Below are 14,055 nucleotides of genomic sequence, written 5' to 3' on the forward strand. Positions count from 1 at the left end.
TGTACCCATTCTGCAATCTGTTAAATAAAGTTTTCATTCATTCATTCATTCATTCATTCATTCATTCATTCATTCATTCATTCATTCATTCATTCATTCATTCATTCATTCATTCATTCATTCATTCATTCATTCATGTATCACTCTATATTCGAGGAAAGGTGTATCACTATCCAACTCAGTGATATTTGTTATGTCAGAGATCGTGACTAATTCACACACGCACACAATACTTACTATACTGTGATTTTTTTTTATTCAGGAAAAATACAATTGAAATAATGAGAATTAAAAAAAAATATTTAAGTAGACCTGTTTACTTAGTGGCCTAAGTCAGATAATAACATGATAATAAATAATATCATGTCATGCATGAGCCTAAAATAGTTTGTTGGGTAAGGGTTGCTTGCAGTCTATTGGCAGATAGTGATTTGGCGGTGGGGGCAGGCGAGACGAGACCTTTAAGTACAGACCTGGATTTATTTTTTGGTCACGTGATACAGTGTCGCTACAACCTGCCTTCTCCCCGCTAGCTGTCCGGTCTTGCGATTGAAAAGGTAACATTTTCTCCAGCAGGATTGCAATGTAGCTGTAGTAACAGTAGTCCTATTGCTCAACCTCTTATGGCGATACACATACACACCCCACACACTGACGTGAAATGACAGGCGTCTCGCTTTCTTTCGTTTTCAAAAAGGAACTGACAGTGTGGGCGCGTCGCTCCACACAGGCCTTGTCCTCATAATAATAAACATTTGATCAAATGGGCGTTCTGTATCGCCAGCCACGACCTGTGATCGCACACTTTTTATTACATGGGTTTCCGAATCAAACGATATGCAATGTTGCAGTGTGATTGTCGACATGAGTGATGATAATATGCGACAACGTGCCGGTCGGATTTGTGAAGATTATCAATAAAGTGATCTGCACGCTCGGCACAAGACTGCCTCCTAATCCCCATGTGAAACGGATGGGCAGTGCACCCGGTAGAATCTGACTTTTTCTTCCCAAATATGAGTGGGGAAAGGGCTCCTTTAAGACGAACTTGCCTTTTTGAAGTAGCCTACAATAACATAAATTTGTTGTTGTATACAAATGCAGTCATCATTTGACTGCTGACACATCATGGTTTATTTGAATTCAGGTGTTTATTTATTTGAATCGGTGATAGATAAGTGGCCTAAACTGTTAATTAATCAAATAAAGATACGTAACATTGGTACAAAGTCACATTTGATTAATAACCCATTGTGTAGTCACTGAGACCTTAAAAAGTGTGACTGGTTTTATATTCCCTAGGATGGCAGAACCTCCCCTCTCGTGCGACTGTTTTGTGTCCCTACCTCCTGGCTCTCGCGATAACCATGTGATCTTTGGGAAGAACTCGGACCGTCCACGAGATGAGGTCCAGGAGGTGGTGTACTGCCCCGCGGCCTCTTACCCACCAGGGTCCACGGTGGAGGTAATTAGGTTGACACGAACGCTGCTTAACATTGTGACAGGTGTCAGGCTCAGCAATGGTAACTCTTGATTTATTATTGTGTAATTGATATCCAACAGAGTGGGGATTGTAAGTATTGCACTATTTTGTTCTGTCAATTTTATGCAAATTGAATGTGTATTTGTATGATTATTGCACTTTATTCATGCTTTTATTCTCTCGATTTTATGCTAATTTTATGCCTATATCTCCATGTATGGCAATGCTACTGCTGTGAAGCACTTTGGGCTGCAATTCCTGTATGATAAATACAGATTATTATAATAATAATAATAATAATAATAATAATAATAATAATAATAATAATAATAATAATAATAATAATAATAATAATAATAATAATAATAATAATAATAATCAACCTACCTTGATCTCACCTGGTCGGGGACTGACCTTTAGATTAATCTGTGTAGTTTAGTTATGGTACAGGGTACTACATGGTACCACTGGGTAGTTTACTATAGGGTAGTTTAGTTAGGGTACAGGGTACTACATGGTACCACAGAGTACTACTTGGTACTGCATGGCATTACAGGGTACTACATGGCTTACATAGCTCTACATGGCACCACAGGGTACTACATGGCACTACAGGGTACTACAGGATACTACGGGGTACTACATGGCACTATGGGGTACTATAGGGTACTACATGGCACTACGGGGTACTACATGGCACTACAGGGTACTACATGTCTGCTCCTTTGCAGCACCACAAACATGGGAACTCTCTAACTCTTCCCCCCCCCCCCCCCTCTCCCCCCCCCCCCCCCCCCCTCCCTCCCCCTTCTCTCTGAGTACCCGTCTCCTGGCGCTGACCAAGGTGATGGATGCCTCGGGGTCTTGGCCAAGCTTGTAGTGACTGCTCTACATGCACCTCCGAGGCATTGGATCAGTTATTCACCGCCGTCTGTCCGTGGTCCTGTCAACTGATTAACAGACTGTTAACAGATTAACAGTCAACGCGGTTTCATTGCTGGGTTAAGTACTTCTATTCTATTCACATAATACGCTTACTTCATATATCTACTCCATTCACATATATGCCTACCACTTGTATCTATTGCTATGTCCGCCTACTACAATCTCATGAGCTGTCTAACGCCTGTCCCGTCTCCCTGTCTTCCTATGACTTGCTGTCCTGGAGTGTTGACCGGAGTGTTGGACGTCCCGTGACGAAGGCCGGGAGATTGCGACCCCCTCTGCGTGCCCCCCTGTCTTCGGAGGTCTCGTAGTGGTGACCGGAGTGCCGGATGTCCCGCGATGATGTCGGGGAGTTCGCGACCCTCTCTGCGCCACCCCCCTTCCCCCTGTCTCCGGCTGTCCCTGAGCAACGACCGGAGTGTTGAATGTCCCGTGACTAAGACGGGGAGGACGTGACCCTCTTGCGCCGCCCCTGTGCCTCAAATAGATCCGCTATCAACTCTATCTTTAATCTTTCAAAATGTTCAGTTGCTATCGCTATTAGCTCTATCTTTAATTTTTCAAAATGTACAGTTGCTATTGCATGCACTCATCTGTGTCTCACCACACACATGAGTGCATGCTTACCAACTGTCCGTCTGCAACACTACTATCACCGACATCTAAGAAGGGAGATCCCCCCTTGAACGGCCCTTCTAAGGTTTCTCTCCTCCACATTGCCTGTGGAGCTTTTTTTCCCTATTGTTAGGTTTTAGTGAGTTTTTCCTTACCTTCGCGTGGGGTATGTCTGGGAGTGCTTGCATTCTTTCATTTATTTGCATTCATCTAAAAAATGTTTGGACCCTATGGTGTTCTTGTTCTGTTCTTGACTTATTGTTATGTTGTCTTCTTGACTTGTTTAAAGAAGACCTGTACGGCCCATGGGGACATTAACGTGTGTTGTCGGGCCCTATAAATAAATTTGATTTGATTTGATTTGATTTAATAATAATAATAATAATAATGATCAGTTGAATAATAATGTAGATCAGGGTCAGTTTGTTCAAACGTTTATTACAGACAACAACAGGATGGTTTAGCTCTGAGGTATCTATATGCCACTAATATTTAATTAACTAGTAATTAGAGATACTAATCTGAATGCATGTGGGTAAGTCTGGGCAATTAATATAATTTACTATTAGAACACTCTACCAGCTAAATACCAGTATCAAGGCAGCGTTGGCCTGACTATTAGATGTTAGATGGCACATTATACATGGAATGATGGCCTTTAACTCACACTCTGCAATATTGTTCTCTCTCTCTCTCTCTCTCTCTCTCTCTCTCTCTCTCTCTCTCTCTCTCTCTCTCTCTCTCTCTCTCTCTCTGCAGTGCACATACGTTCAGATCCCACAGGCAGAGTGTACCAATGCAGTGGTCCTCAGTAGACCCGCTTGGCTATGGGGGGCTGAGATGGGGGCGAATGAGCATGGGGTTTGCATTGGGAACGAGGCCGTATGGACCCGCGAGCCCGTCGACCCCGGAGAGGCCCTGCTTGGCATGGACCTAGTCCGGTGAGCAGAAGGATCCTGTTGTTAAAGATAGAATCTGTAATGCAGTCAAACAGCGACCACTAGGCAAAAGAGCTGTGCTCGGTATTGCAATTTGTTTACATTTTTGGTTTTGGTTTGATGTGTGGGTTGGAGTTGAGTGGGGATAGTGGATGGGGTTGCTATTTCTGGCCACACATCAGGTCCGGCCAAGAGAGGTCTGGAGAAATTCACAGTATAATACGTTACTATATCAGAACCTTAAGTGTAGCCCGCAATAGATAGTAACTTCTTATACTGTGAATTTCTCCAGAACCTGAGGTGTGGCCAGCAATAGCAACCCCTCCCTCTATCCCCATTCAACTCCAACCCACACGTCAGACATTAAAAAAGAGAATTAAACAAAGTGCAATACCAAGATGCACACTTTTGCCTAGAGGTCACTGTTGACAGATGACATTACAGATTATACCTTTAAAGATGCATAGTTGCACCAATATACAAATAATCATAATAATCATGCTGAATACATAGATAAATGCCTTGAAGTCTGTAGCTGAGCACTTATTTTGTAGGCCTACACTTTATTTGAACATGACAAATTGTACAAAGGTGAAAACCTTTTTTACCCTCAGCCCATTAACCCATTCTCTGCCACCACTTTGATCATCCTAAACCATTCTCTGCCAGCGCTATTTGTCTATGGAGATGTTCACCTTCTTTGCAGGGCTATAACCTTTTTAATTGTATTGCTAAATTGACATTACTATGGCCCATTCAACATCAATTATCTATCGTTCAGGATGTAGGAACGTTTAACTTTTTCATTCACACATTCATACGAAAATACCGTCTAGAGTATAAATATGTTTCTATCGTTTTCTGCAGTATTTCATAGAACGTGAGATATAGGCATAAATGCATATATTAGATTATCAAATGCAGTTTGATACCGATCCATGCTATATTAAAAATGTAAACTGTACATGGTCCTAAACGTTATGACTGATCATCTGCGGGTGAACGGAGGGGGGGTCGTTTATAATTCCGTGGCCGACGTTAAATGATTTATGTAGTATGGGTGATATATTGATCAGAGCAGTTTGTATCGAAAATGATAAAGAAAAACGCTGAAACTCACGTCCGTCTCCTCGTACCGTTGGGCGATGAGAGTGGAACAAACAGATCCCAGTTATGTGGTGGGGATCGAGGCGATCCAGTTCCGGTTTGTATAATACTAATATACGCCCAAATCATGTTGTTTATTGAGTTATGGCAACGATCTATGTCCACGGTGTGTGCATTGAGTCCCGGGACGATAAACGAGTGGCCGGACGGAATTAGGGGACGGACCGAGCTGAAACGGGCATTTCCGGTTTGGCAACTTGCCGATCGGCCACCAGGTGGCGGTATTGAAGCGTTGCAGAGTTGTGATGGCTCCCGCAGCATATGACAAGGCTCCGTGGGTGAAATATGAATTCCATGACGAAAATATGAAATATGAACTTGAAACACGCTGTACAGCGATATTGGCAGACAACGCATGGCGGGCAATAACGCTGAACAGTGATTTTGGCGGGTAATGGGTTAAGTTGTCTTTGTTTACATACACACAAAAAACAATGTTGATTCATTTTTCACAAACATTTATTTAGTTTGACAGTTATTGAGAGTAAATTTGTTTGAATGTGGCCACCAGTGATGTCACTGGGACATTGAATCTTTGTGTTGTGTTAATTACAGCTCAATTAAATGATGTAGATATAAAATAGCAATACCTTGTCTTATAGAGACTGCTACCGTGTCTTTTAATTGAGCTGTAATTAACACAACACAAGGATTCAATGGGTCTCATTCACCAATGGACTTAAGACAAAACATTTGCTCTTAGGGCCACTTAAGACATTTTCGGTCCGATTTTGGGATTCACCAACCGTCCCTTGTCTTGGATTCGGCCCTAACTAAGAGCAGGATTTAGGAGCGCTGAAGAGCAGTCTTAACTTGACAGACTGGTGTTCTCCGTGTTCTTAAGGGCTTTATTTGGGAGGAATCATAGTGATTCCTTCATGTCAACTCTACAGGCCTCCTTGGAATTAATTAATCATAATTTAAATAAATATGACAATATTTGTATGATAAAAATTACGTTTTATATTTAAAGAATACTCAGATATTCAAACACAATTATGCAATTATTGTGAAATGATTGAAAATAATAATTATTTAATGCCTTCTGTGGCATTTGTATTTCTTATTTGTTAAATATCTGTTTTATTGATTAATTATACATTTGAAAGAATGCAGGTTATAGCCAACATGCAATATATCCCATTTATTGGTACAATGGGACAGACATTTGTCGTTTTATATACCTATAACCTGCATTATTTAAAATATATCATTAATCAATAAAACAGATATTGAAATACACTATGTAGCCTACTACACCAACACTGCAAATGACAGTGGATAAATAAATAAGAACTAAAGCTAATCGCGTGGATATATCTATAGTGGAATAGACTGTATTAATATTCCATAAGTCTTGTTGCGCCACACACACACACACACGCACACTGTATAGCCTACGTGTCTAATGAATGAACAGTAGGCTTATATTATTCGAATTACTTGTTTCATTAGGATTTAGTAGATACTATATGCTCTGCCCTATACGTACAGTAAGTACAGTATGCATATTAAGGCCACCAGAGTCGGGCGTACCATGAGCGGACTGGTGGACTGTACTACTATAGGGCAGCGCAGTATCTGTGATCTCCTAATAAAACAAGTCATTAAAATAATATAAGCCTACTGCGTTCATTACGCACTTGGACTATACAGTACTGCATGCGCGTGTGTGTGCGCTCGTGTGCTGCGGCAGGTGGCCACGAGCTGTATGATGACAATACATTAATCTAATCTCATTTTGATCGCTCGCAAAGCGCTTCCGCTACCTATATTGGCCACCATTTCCACACGGCCCATCATAGTCAGTTGCATTATTTTTTTTTTATCCACTTTTTCTCCCATTTTTCTATATTTTCTCCCATCCCAATTTCGTATCATCCAATTCAACCCTCCCCTGTCACGAACGCTGTTTCTTGCCTCCCACAAGCCGGCTGCAATGTGGACTAAGTCATACATAGCACAAGTCCCCTCCGGTACTTGAGGTAACAGCAGTCGCATCTTTTCACCTGCGCAGCTCGATCTCTCAGTGGCGAGGAGTAACGCGTGGGAGGCTCACGCTGCCCCCGACACTTCCTGATTCTACTGCGCAGGCGCACCAACCGACCTGTAGGAGTCGCTGTCCACAACGCCCGATCCCCACCCATCAGTTTCCCACCCCCTAATATGACCAATGTGTATTAGTATGAACGACCAGCTAAACTGAAAGCAATGTGGAGCGCTGGGCTCGAACAGGCAAGCCCAGCGTCTCCGTCATTCGTGGCGAGCGCCTTGCCCACTACGCCACGTAGCCGCCCTATAGTCAGTTGCATTATAATGAGCTGGACAGGTGTGGGTGTCTAACTCTTGATGTCATACTTTTTGCGATTTCATTTGTTGGCTGGCTTTATAAGGAGCTGCCGGAGGCGTGTCTGTATGCAAATGAACTAAACGGGAACGCACGTTCATGTTTGTCAATGACTGACATTCCACATTGTGGGCATCCCAGCTGGGATCGTTTTGGCCACTTAACTCATTGACCGCCATGCTGTTTTCCCATCTCTACTCAATGGCGCCAGCGTTATTGACCATTTTAGCGATGTTTGCGGACCCATCGTGTGTTCTGTATTATAGCTATGGAGACAATAGTATGGGTAATTTGACAGGCATTGTTCATAGTCCAACACTGACTAACCAGTTCATCTCTACATACTTTAGTTTGTGCGCTATTCCATGCTAAACATCGCCCCTTTCGAAAATAATCCAGTCTTTTTTCATAGATCGCGAGATATGACGCGTTATATGCATTATGCCCAAATCGTTCGGGTTGCTCGCCTGAAATCCCAAATACTTCCAAATCAAAGGTATATACCATATACATAAGTGTCTTCACAAAATCATCAAGGGGGGCCCCCGGTCGTCTTACCCTGAAACTGCGATCGTTACCAAAAGCATGTTTTAGGTCCGGTAAAATACGACACTGATCGGTACAAAAGCATGTTTTAGGTTAAAAAAATACCAGCAGGTTGCCTAAAATAGACCTTACCTCAGTCAGAAGGTACTCCAAAATGAATAAAGCCCAGTCGTCCCATGGCGATCGCAATTACTCGTGTATATTGGGCATGGCTATCATACGGGAAAGAATAGGTCTGAGGCACCAAATCTCCTACCGATTGCTATGTCTTGATCCACTCCGAGGCGGAAGCAGCCGGAGGTAACTCGGTACTGGAAGACAACTGATATCCCCAGTTCAAAAGGTAGGCGATACTGCCACCTGGCAGGATTCGATCGCCATTGCAATTCCAACGTAGGCAGCTGTGCCAGGGAGACACAGGCAGCTCCGAGTGAGTGTTTAGAACGGGGATCAAAGGAAAAATATCAAAGGATCAAAACCAGAGAAAAGTCGGGTTTGGCGCTCAAAGGTTGGTGACGAAACCCGAGTAAAGTCGGGTTTGGCGGCCAATGAGTTAAGACAGGTTCTCCACACGTTGGTGAATACGGGTGTAATTGTCGGCGAGTTTGTCTTAGGCAGTTCCAAGATGGTTGCCCTAAGAGAAATCTTTTGGCAATGTTTGTGAATGAGACCCAATGTCCACGGTCACATCACTGGTGGCCATATTCAAAAAAAATTATTCTCAATAACTGTCAAACTAAATTCATGTGTGCAAAACTGTGTTTTGGATGTATGTGAGATTATGTGCAAAATAAATCAGCATTGTTGTTTGGTGAAGTGCTCCTAAACATAATTTTTTTTTACTTAAGTACAATTTCGAGCTACTTGTACTTTATTTTTTTTTAATTTAAATTTTAGGGAACTTTATACTTTTTACTCCACTACATTTATCTGAACCCATCAGTTACTAGTTACTTTGAGGAAAAGGATTTTGCATAGAAAACACAATATATACAAAATAAAGATTGTATGAAGTATATACTTTCACATTTGAAGCCTGTCAACTTCAAGAGGACGTAATCAGAGCAGCGTAACTGGACCACATACCATTTTAACATGACCTATAGAGGTCAATGGATACACAAAAACGTCATGTAGAATGTGAACTTTTACTTTAGATACTTAAGTTCATTCAATAGCAAATAATTCTCTACTTTTACTTATGTAGAATTTGAATGGAGGACTTTTACTTTTACCAGAGTATACTCATTTATCTGAGTATTTCTACTTTTACTTAAGTAAAGGAACTGTGTAAGTAAGTAAGTACAGTTTATTTGTATAGCACTTTTCACAGAGAGAACTCACAAAGTGCTTTACATACAGCAGAAATATACAGCAGAAATATCCTAATAAACTAACCTACACTGTAGCACTCAACACTTTGATGAACATTGTTACTCAACTGATAGAGTTGTGCCCTTCCTGATGACTTGTCGTACAGAACTTGTAAGTCGCTTTGGATAAAAGCGTCAGCTAAATGACTAAATTTAAATGTAAATAAAATATAAAAATAAAAAGCAAGAACCATTCAAGTGATAAGAAACAGAACAAAAACACAATGCATCACAGAGAAAAAAAACAATAGACATATTTTACACCCGGAGGAGAAGCTCAAACATTACCCAAAAGCCTGTTTAAACAGTAATGTTTTTAGCTGATTTTTTTTAAATATCAACAGACGCTGCAGCTCTTAGGCCACGAGGAAGGGCATTCCAGAGTCTAGGCACTACAGATTGAAAGGCTCTGTCACCTTTGGTGATCAACCTGGTGCGAGGAATGAATGACCAGCAGGTCGGTTAAATATTCTGGTGCCTGGCCATGCAGAGCTCTAAAAGTGAGCACCAGGACCTTGAAATTAATTCAAAAAATTATAGGAAGCCAGTGCAAGGAGGCCAGAACTGGAGTAATGTGACACCTTCTGCTTGATCTGGTTAGCAGTCTTGCAGCAGTATTTTGGATGAATTGGAGGCGGTCTATGGATGATTTATTGAGGCAGGTGAGAACTGAATTGCAATAGTCAAGACGAGAAGAAACGAAGGCATGGATAATCATTTCTTGGTCAGAATGGTACTTCTTCCACCACTGGCTCTTGTTGTGTAATATTTTAAAGAAGCCAAGACAGTGAACTGTAGAAATTCAGATAGTAGTTTATTTTCTGTGGCCACAGAAAGTATCCTCAGTTTATAATCGGAGACAAGTGTAACACAAGTGTCTGACCAGAAAGTGAGAAAGAGCTCTGGTCAGACTTACAATTAAATAATAATAATAACTTTATTTGTATAGCACTTTTCATACAGAGGTTGCAGTTCAAAGTGCTTCACAACAGTAAAAAATACAGGCATGGGTGAGCATAGCAAGGTATGGTAAATCACAGTGTTTCACATTAGGATCTAGCATCCTAATAGGCTCTCTATTCAGTAATACAAATAATAAAGTAGTTTAAAATGATTAAGTTTAAAAATAGTCTAAAAATTATAAAATAGAACGGACATACAACAACAGTAAAAAATTTAAATAGCAAGGTTACAGTAAAAAGTGTGAAAAATAGTTTAAAATGATTCAGTTTAAAAATAGTCATCAGTAAGAAGTAAAAAGTATGATAACCGACACATGAATTTGATAGGCAGTGTAAAATAAGATAAAATTAGCATAGAAAAGTAGGCAGGGTAAGAATAGTGCAGGTAAGTCATTGAAATGCCTGAGCAAAGAGATTTGAGTTTTAAGCTGTCTTTTGAAGATGTCTAGCGAGTTGGCTTCCCTGATGTTTTGGGGTAGTTTGTTCCACAGTTTTGGGGCATAGTTGATAAAGGCTGCATTACCGATCCTCTTTTGACTGTTTCTGGGAGCCTCTAGTAGTCCAGCAGCTGATGATCGCAGTGTTCTTGCTGGCGTGTTGGTGATGTAGCTAGGTCCCTGTCCATTTATAGCTTTGTATGTAAGGAGAAGGACCTTAAAGTCAATTCTAAATGTTACAGGAAGCCAGTGTAAAGTTTCAAGTTTCTTTAATAGTTGTCATACAGAAGTACAGAATACTTTTATACAAAATGCTTCTTACTGTTGCGCTCCAGAGACTGTGCAAGACAAGATAAGTATGAAATAAAATAACATAGTATAGCATGTAAATTAGAAGTAAAAAAAAATGAGGTCACAGTGTTCAGTATAGACATATGTACAATGTTCGATGCAGAATAGACGTAACTGAGTTACCATATAATATACAATACTGTGCAGTGTACTAATATACAATACTATATAGTGCAAGGCAGAAATGGGATGAGGTGCAATTTAGGTACAATTTACAGTAGGTGTACGAGTTGTAGTGCAAATCCTTTATCAATAAATATAAAGTGTGTTTGTGTGATCTAAAGTGTGGAGAGTGGGTGCTGCAGTGTGTTGTTTGTTTAAGTGAGTGTGTGCGTGTGGGTGTGTGTGCTGTGTGCATTTGATGGTTGTTGCATAGTGTTTATTGTTCGTTTAGCAGCCTGATGGCCTGGGGATAGAAGCTTCTTCTGAGTCTTTCTGTGCTCGCCTTAAGACTCCGGTATCGCTTGCCTGACCGCAGCAGTTCAAAGAGGCAGTTGTTCGGGTGGCTCGAGTCCTTAAAAAGTAAAGCAGCTAAGACTGGACTAATGTGCTCTCTCCTTTTGGTTCTAGTTAGCAGTCGGGCTGCAGAGTTTTGGATTATCTGAAGCCTCTCTGTGGTTTTCTTTTTTTTTTATATTTTTTTTATTATTGCAAAACAAAAATTATTAAAAGTCAGTACTCAACACACAATGCATAATGAAACTTTCAGTAAAGGTGGTTAAAATATATGCAAGTACAGAAACAAGATAAAACAAAAATAGTCTATAATAACATTTTAACCGTATACAGTGTATATCCAGCGAAATTACAATTATATAAATGTTAGTATATAATATACCCCTAATACCTATTTTCTAAAACCCTACACACATATGCTCCAGCTCGAACCCCCCCCTCCCGGACCCCCTCTTGGATAGTACCTCCATTATCCCTCACTCCTAACCAGACACTACCATTATAAGCTAGCTTTTATTCTCTCCACCACTTCTAACCACATTGACATTTTGGATTCATTGAGACCCAGAATTCTTGCTGTAGATATTTCTGTGGTTTTCTTAGGGAGACCTGTGAAAAGTGCATTACAGTAGTCTAACCGGCTAGATATGAATGCATGAATTAGCTTCTCAGCATCGTTCTGATTAATAAATGGTCGTACTTTTGCTATATTTCTGAGATGGAACAATGATGTTTTCGTTACTTTGCTAATATGAGAATTGAAGTTCAGTTCTGAATCTATGATGACCCCGAGACTTGTGACCTCAGATTTGATCCAAGGGGTTAGTCCTCCTAGGTTCTTTATTAACGTTTCTTTTTTAGTTTTGGGGCCGATAATTAGAATTTCAGTTTTGTTCTCATTTAGTTTCAGGAAGTTCTTACTCATCCATTTATTTATTGCCAGTAAGCAGTCTGTAATGGAGCTAATCGCTGTATCATTTGGTTCAGCAGATATGTACAGTTGTGTATCATCCGCATAGCTATGGAAATCTACATTATGTTCTCTGATGATATCACCCAGCGGTAACATGTAAAGGGAGAAGAGTAAAGGACCTAAGCAACTCCCTTGTGCAACTCCATAGTTGTTGTCGTATATATCAGACATGTGCTCTCCTAGTCTAATTTCCTCCCTCTGATGTATGTTTTGAACCAGCTTAGCACATGTTCTGAGAAACCGACAAGGTTTTCAAGACGATCGATTAGAATATCGTGATCGATTGTATCAAATGCTGCACTGAGATCTAGCAGGATAAGGATGGAGATCTTATTCTCGTCAGAGTTTAGCCTGAGGTCACTGATTATTTTGGTGAGGGCAGTTTCAGTGCTATGATATTTTCTGAATCCCGACTGAAATTCTCCTAAGATGTTGTTTTCTTCAAGAAAGGAATTTATTTGAACTGAAACTATCTTTTCAAGTACTTTGCTAATGAATGGTAGGTTGGATATTGGACGATAATTTGCCATTTCATTACTATCCAAGTTAGGTTTTTTTAGTAATGGCTTTACAACTGCTGTTTTAAAGGCATCTGGGAAAATACCAGTTCTAAGGGAAGTGTTTATGATATCTAGCACAGGGCTTGAAACACTATTAAACACCCGTTTGAAGAAAGCTGTAGGTATAGGGTTAATGTCTGAGGTGGAGGAGTTACATTCTGAGACAGTTTTGCAGAGTACATCTAATGTGATACATGTGAAACTTCTCATGGTTACATTGCACGGTTTGCTGCAATCAGCTTTATTTCCATCATGAGTAATGCTGGCCCTGATCAAGGTTATTTTGTTGTTAAAGAATAGTGCAAGTTCTTCACACTTAACCGCTGATGACTGAGGAGGTGTAGGGGCAGTGTTGAGTAGTAGATTAATAGTGGAAAAAAGGATTCTGGAGTTTCCAGCATTTTCTGTAATGATTTTAGAGAAGTAGTCTTTCCTTGCTAAGCGGATGGTTTTATTATAAGCAGTTAAAGCATCTTTGTATATATCACAGCATATGGTGGTTTTTGTTTTTCTCCATTTTCGCTCTGCTGCACGACATTTCCTTTTTTCTTTGTTGACCGCATCATAGTTCAGCCAGGGCGAGGCTCTGGTTTTTTTCTTTTTCATTTTTAGTGGGGCGACATAATCTAATACAGATGACAGTGCATCATTGAGATTTTCTACCATTTCATTTAGAGAGCTGTCATGATTGTGTGGTTCATGTAGTCTGATAAGATTAATGAACTGTGATTCAGCCTTGTCGTTTAGGAGCCTCTTTTGAACTATGATTTATTTTTTTGTTTTAGTAAGGGTTATTTGAATATCAAAAAATATACAGTGATGGTCGGAGACAGGTAATTCAGTTATTGAGACATTTGTTATGCTTAGCCCAGTTGTTGTTATAACTAAGTCTAATGTATTTC

At 40.3% G+C, this 14,055-nt stretch overlaps 1 protein-coding gene across 2 annotated transcripts in view; it reads left to right on the forward strand.

Annotated features, from left to right (window-relative positions):
• Positions 1-502: 502 nt before the first annotated feature.
• The window catches only part of scrn2 (secernin 2), a 63,765-nt gene continuing 50,212 nt past the window's right edge, over positions 503-14,055 (forward strand). For both annotated transcript variants that reach the window (XM_084318759.1, XM_084318760.1), the window contains exons 1-3: positions 503-557; positions 1,303-1,465; positions 3,803-3,984. In XM_084318759.1, the coding sequence (XP_084174885.1) occupies positions 1,304-1,465; positions 3,803-3,984 (344 nt within the window). In that variant the 5' untranslated portion in view covers positions 503-557; position 1,303. The remainder of the gene's footprint in view (positions 558-1,302; positions 1,466-3,802; positions 3,985-14,055) is intronic.

Source organism: Notolepis coatsorum (genome assembly GCF_963971535.1).
Source record: "Notolepis coatsorum genome assembly, chromosome: 7".
In the NCBI taxonomy this organism is placed as follows: domain Eukaryota; kingdom Metazoa; phylum Chordata; class Actinopteri; order Aulopiformes; family Paralepididae; genus Notolepis; species Notolepis coatsorum.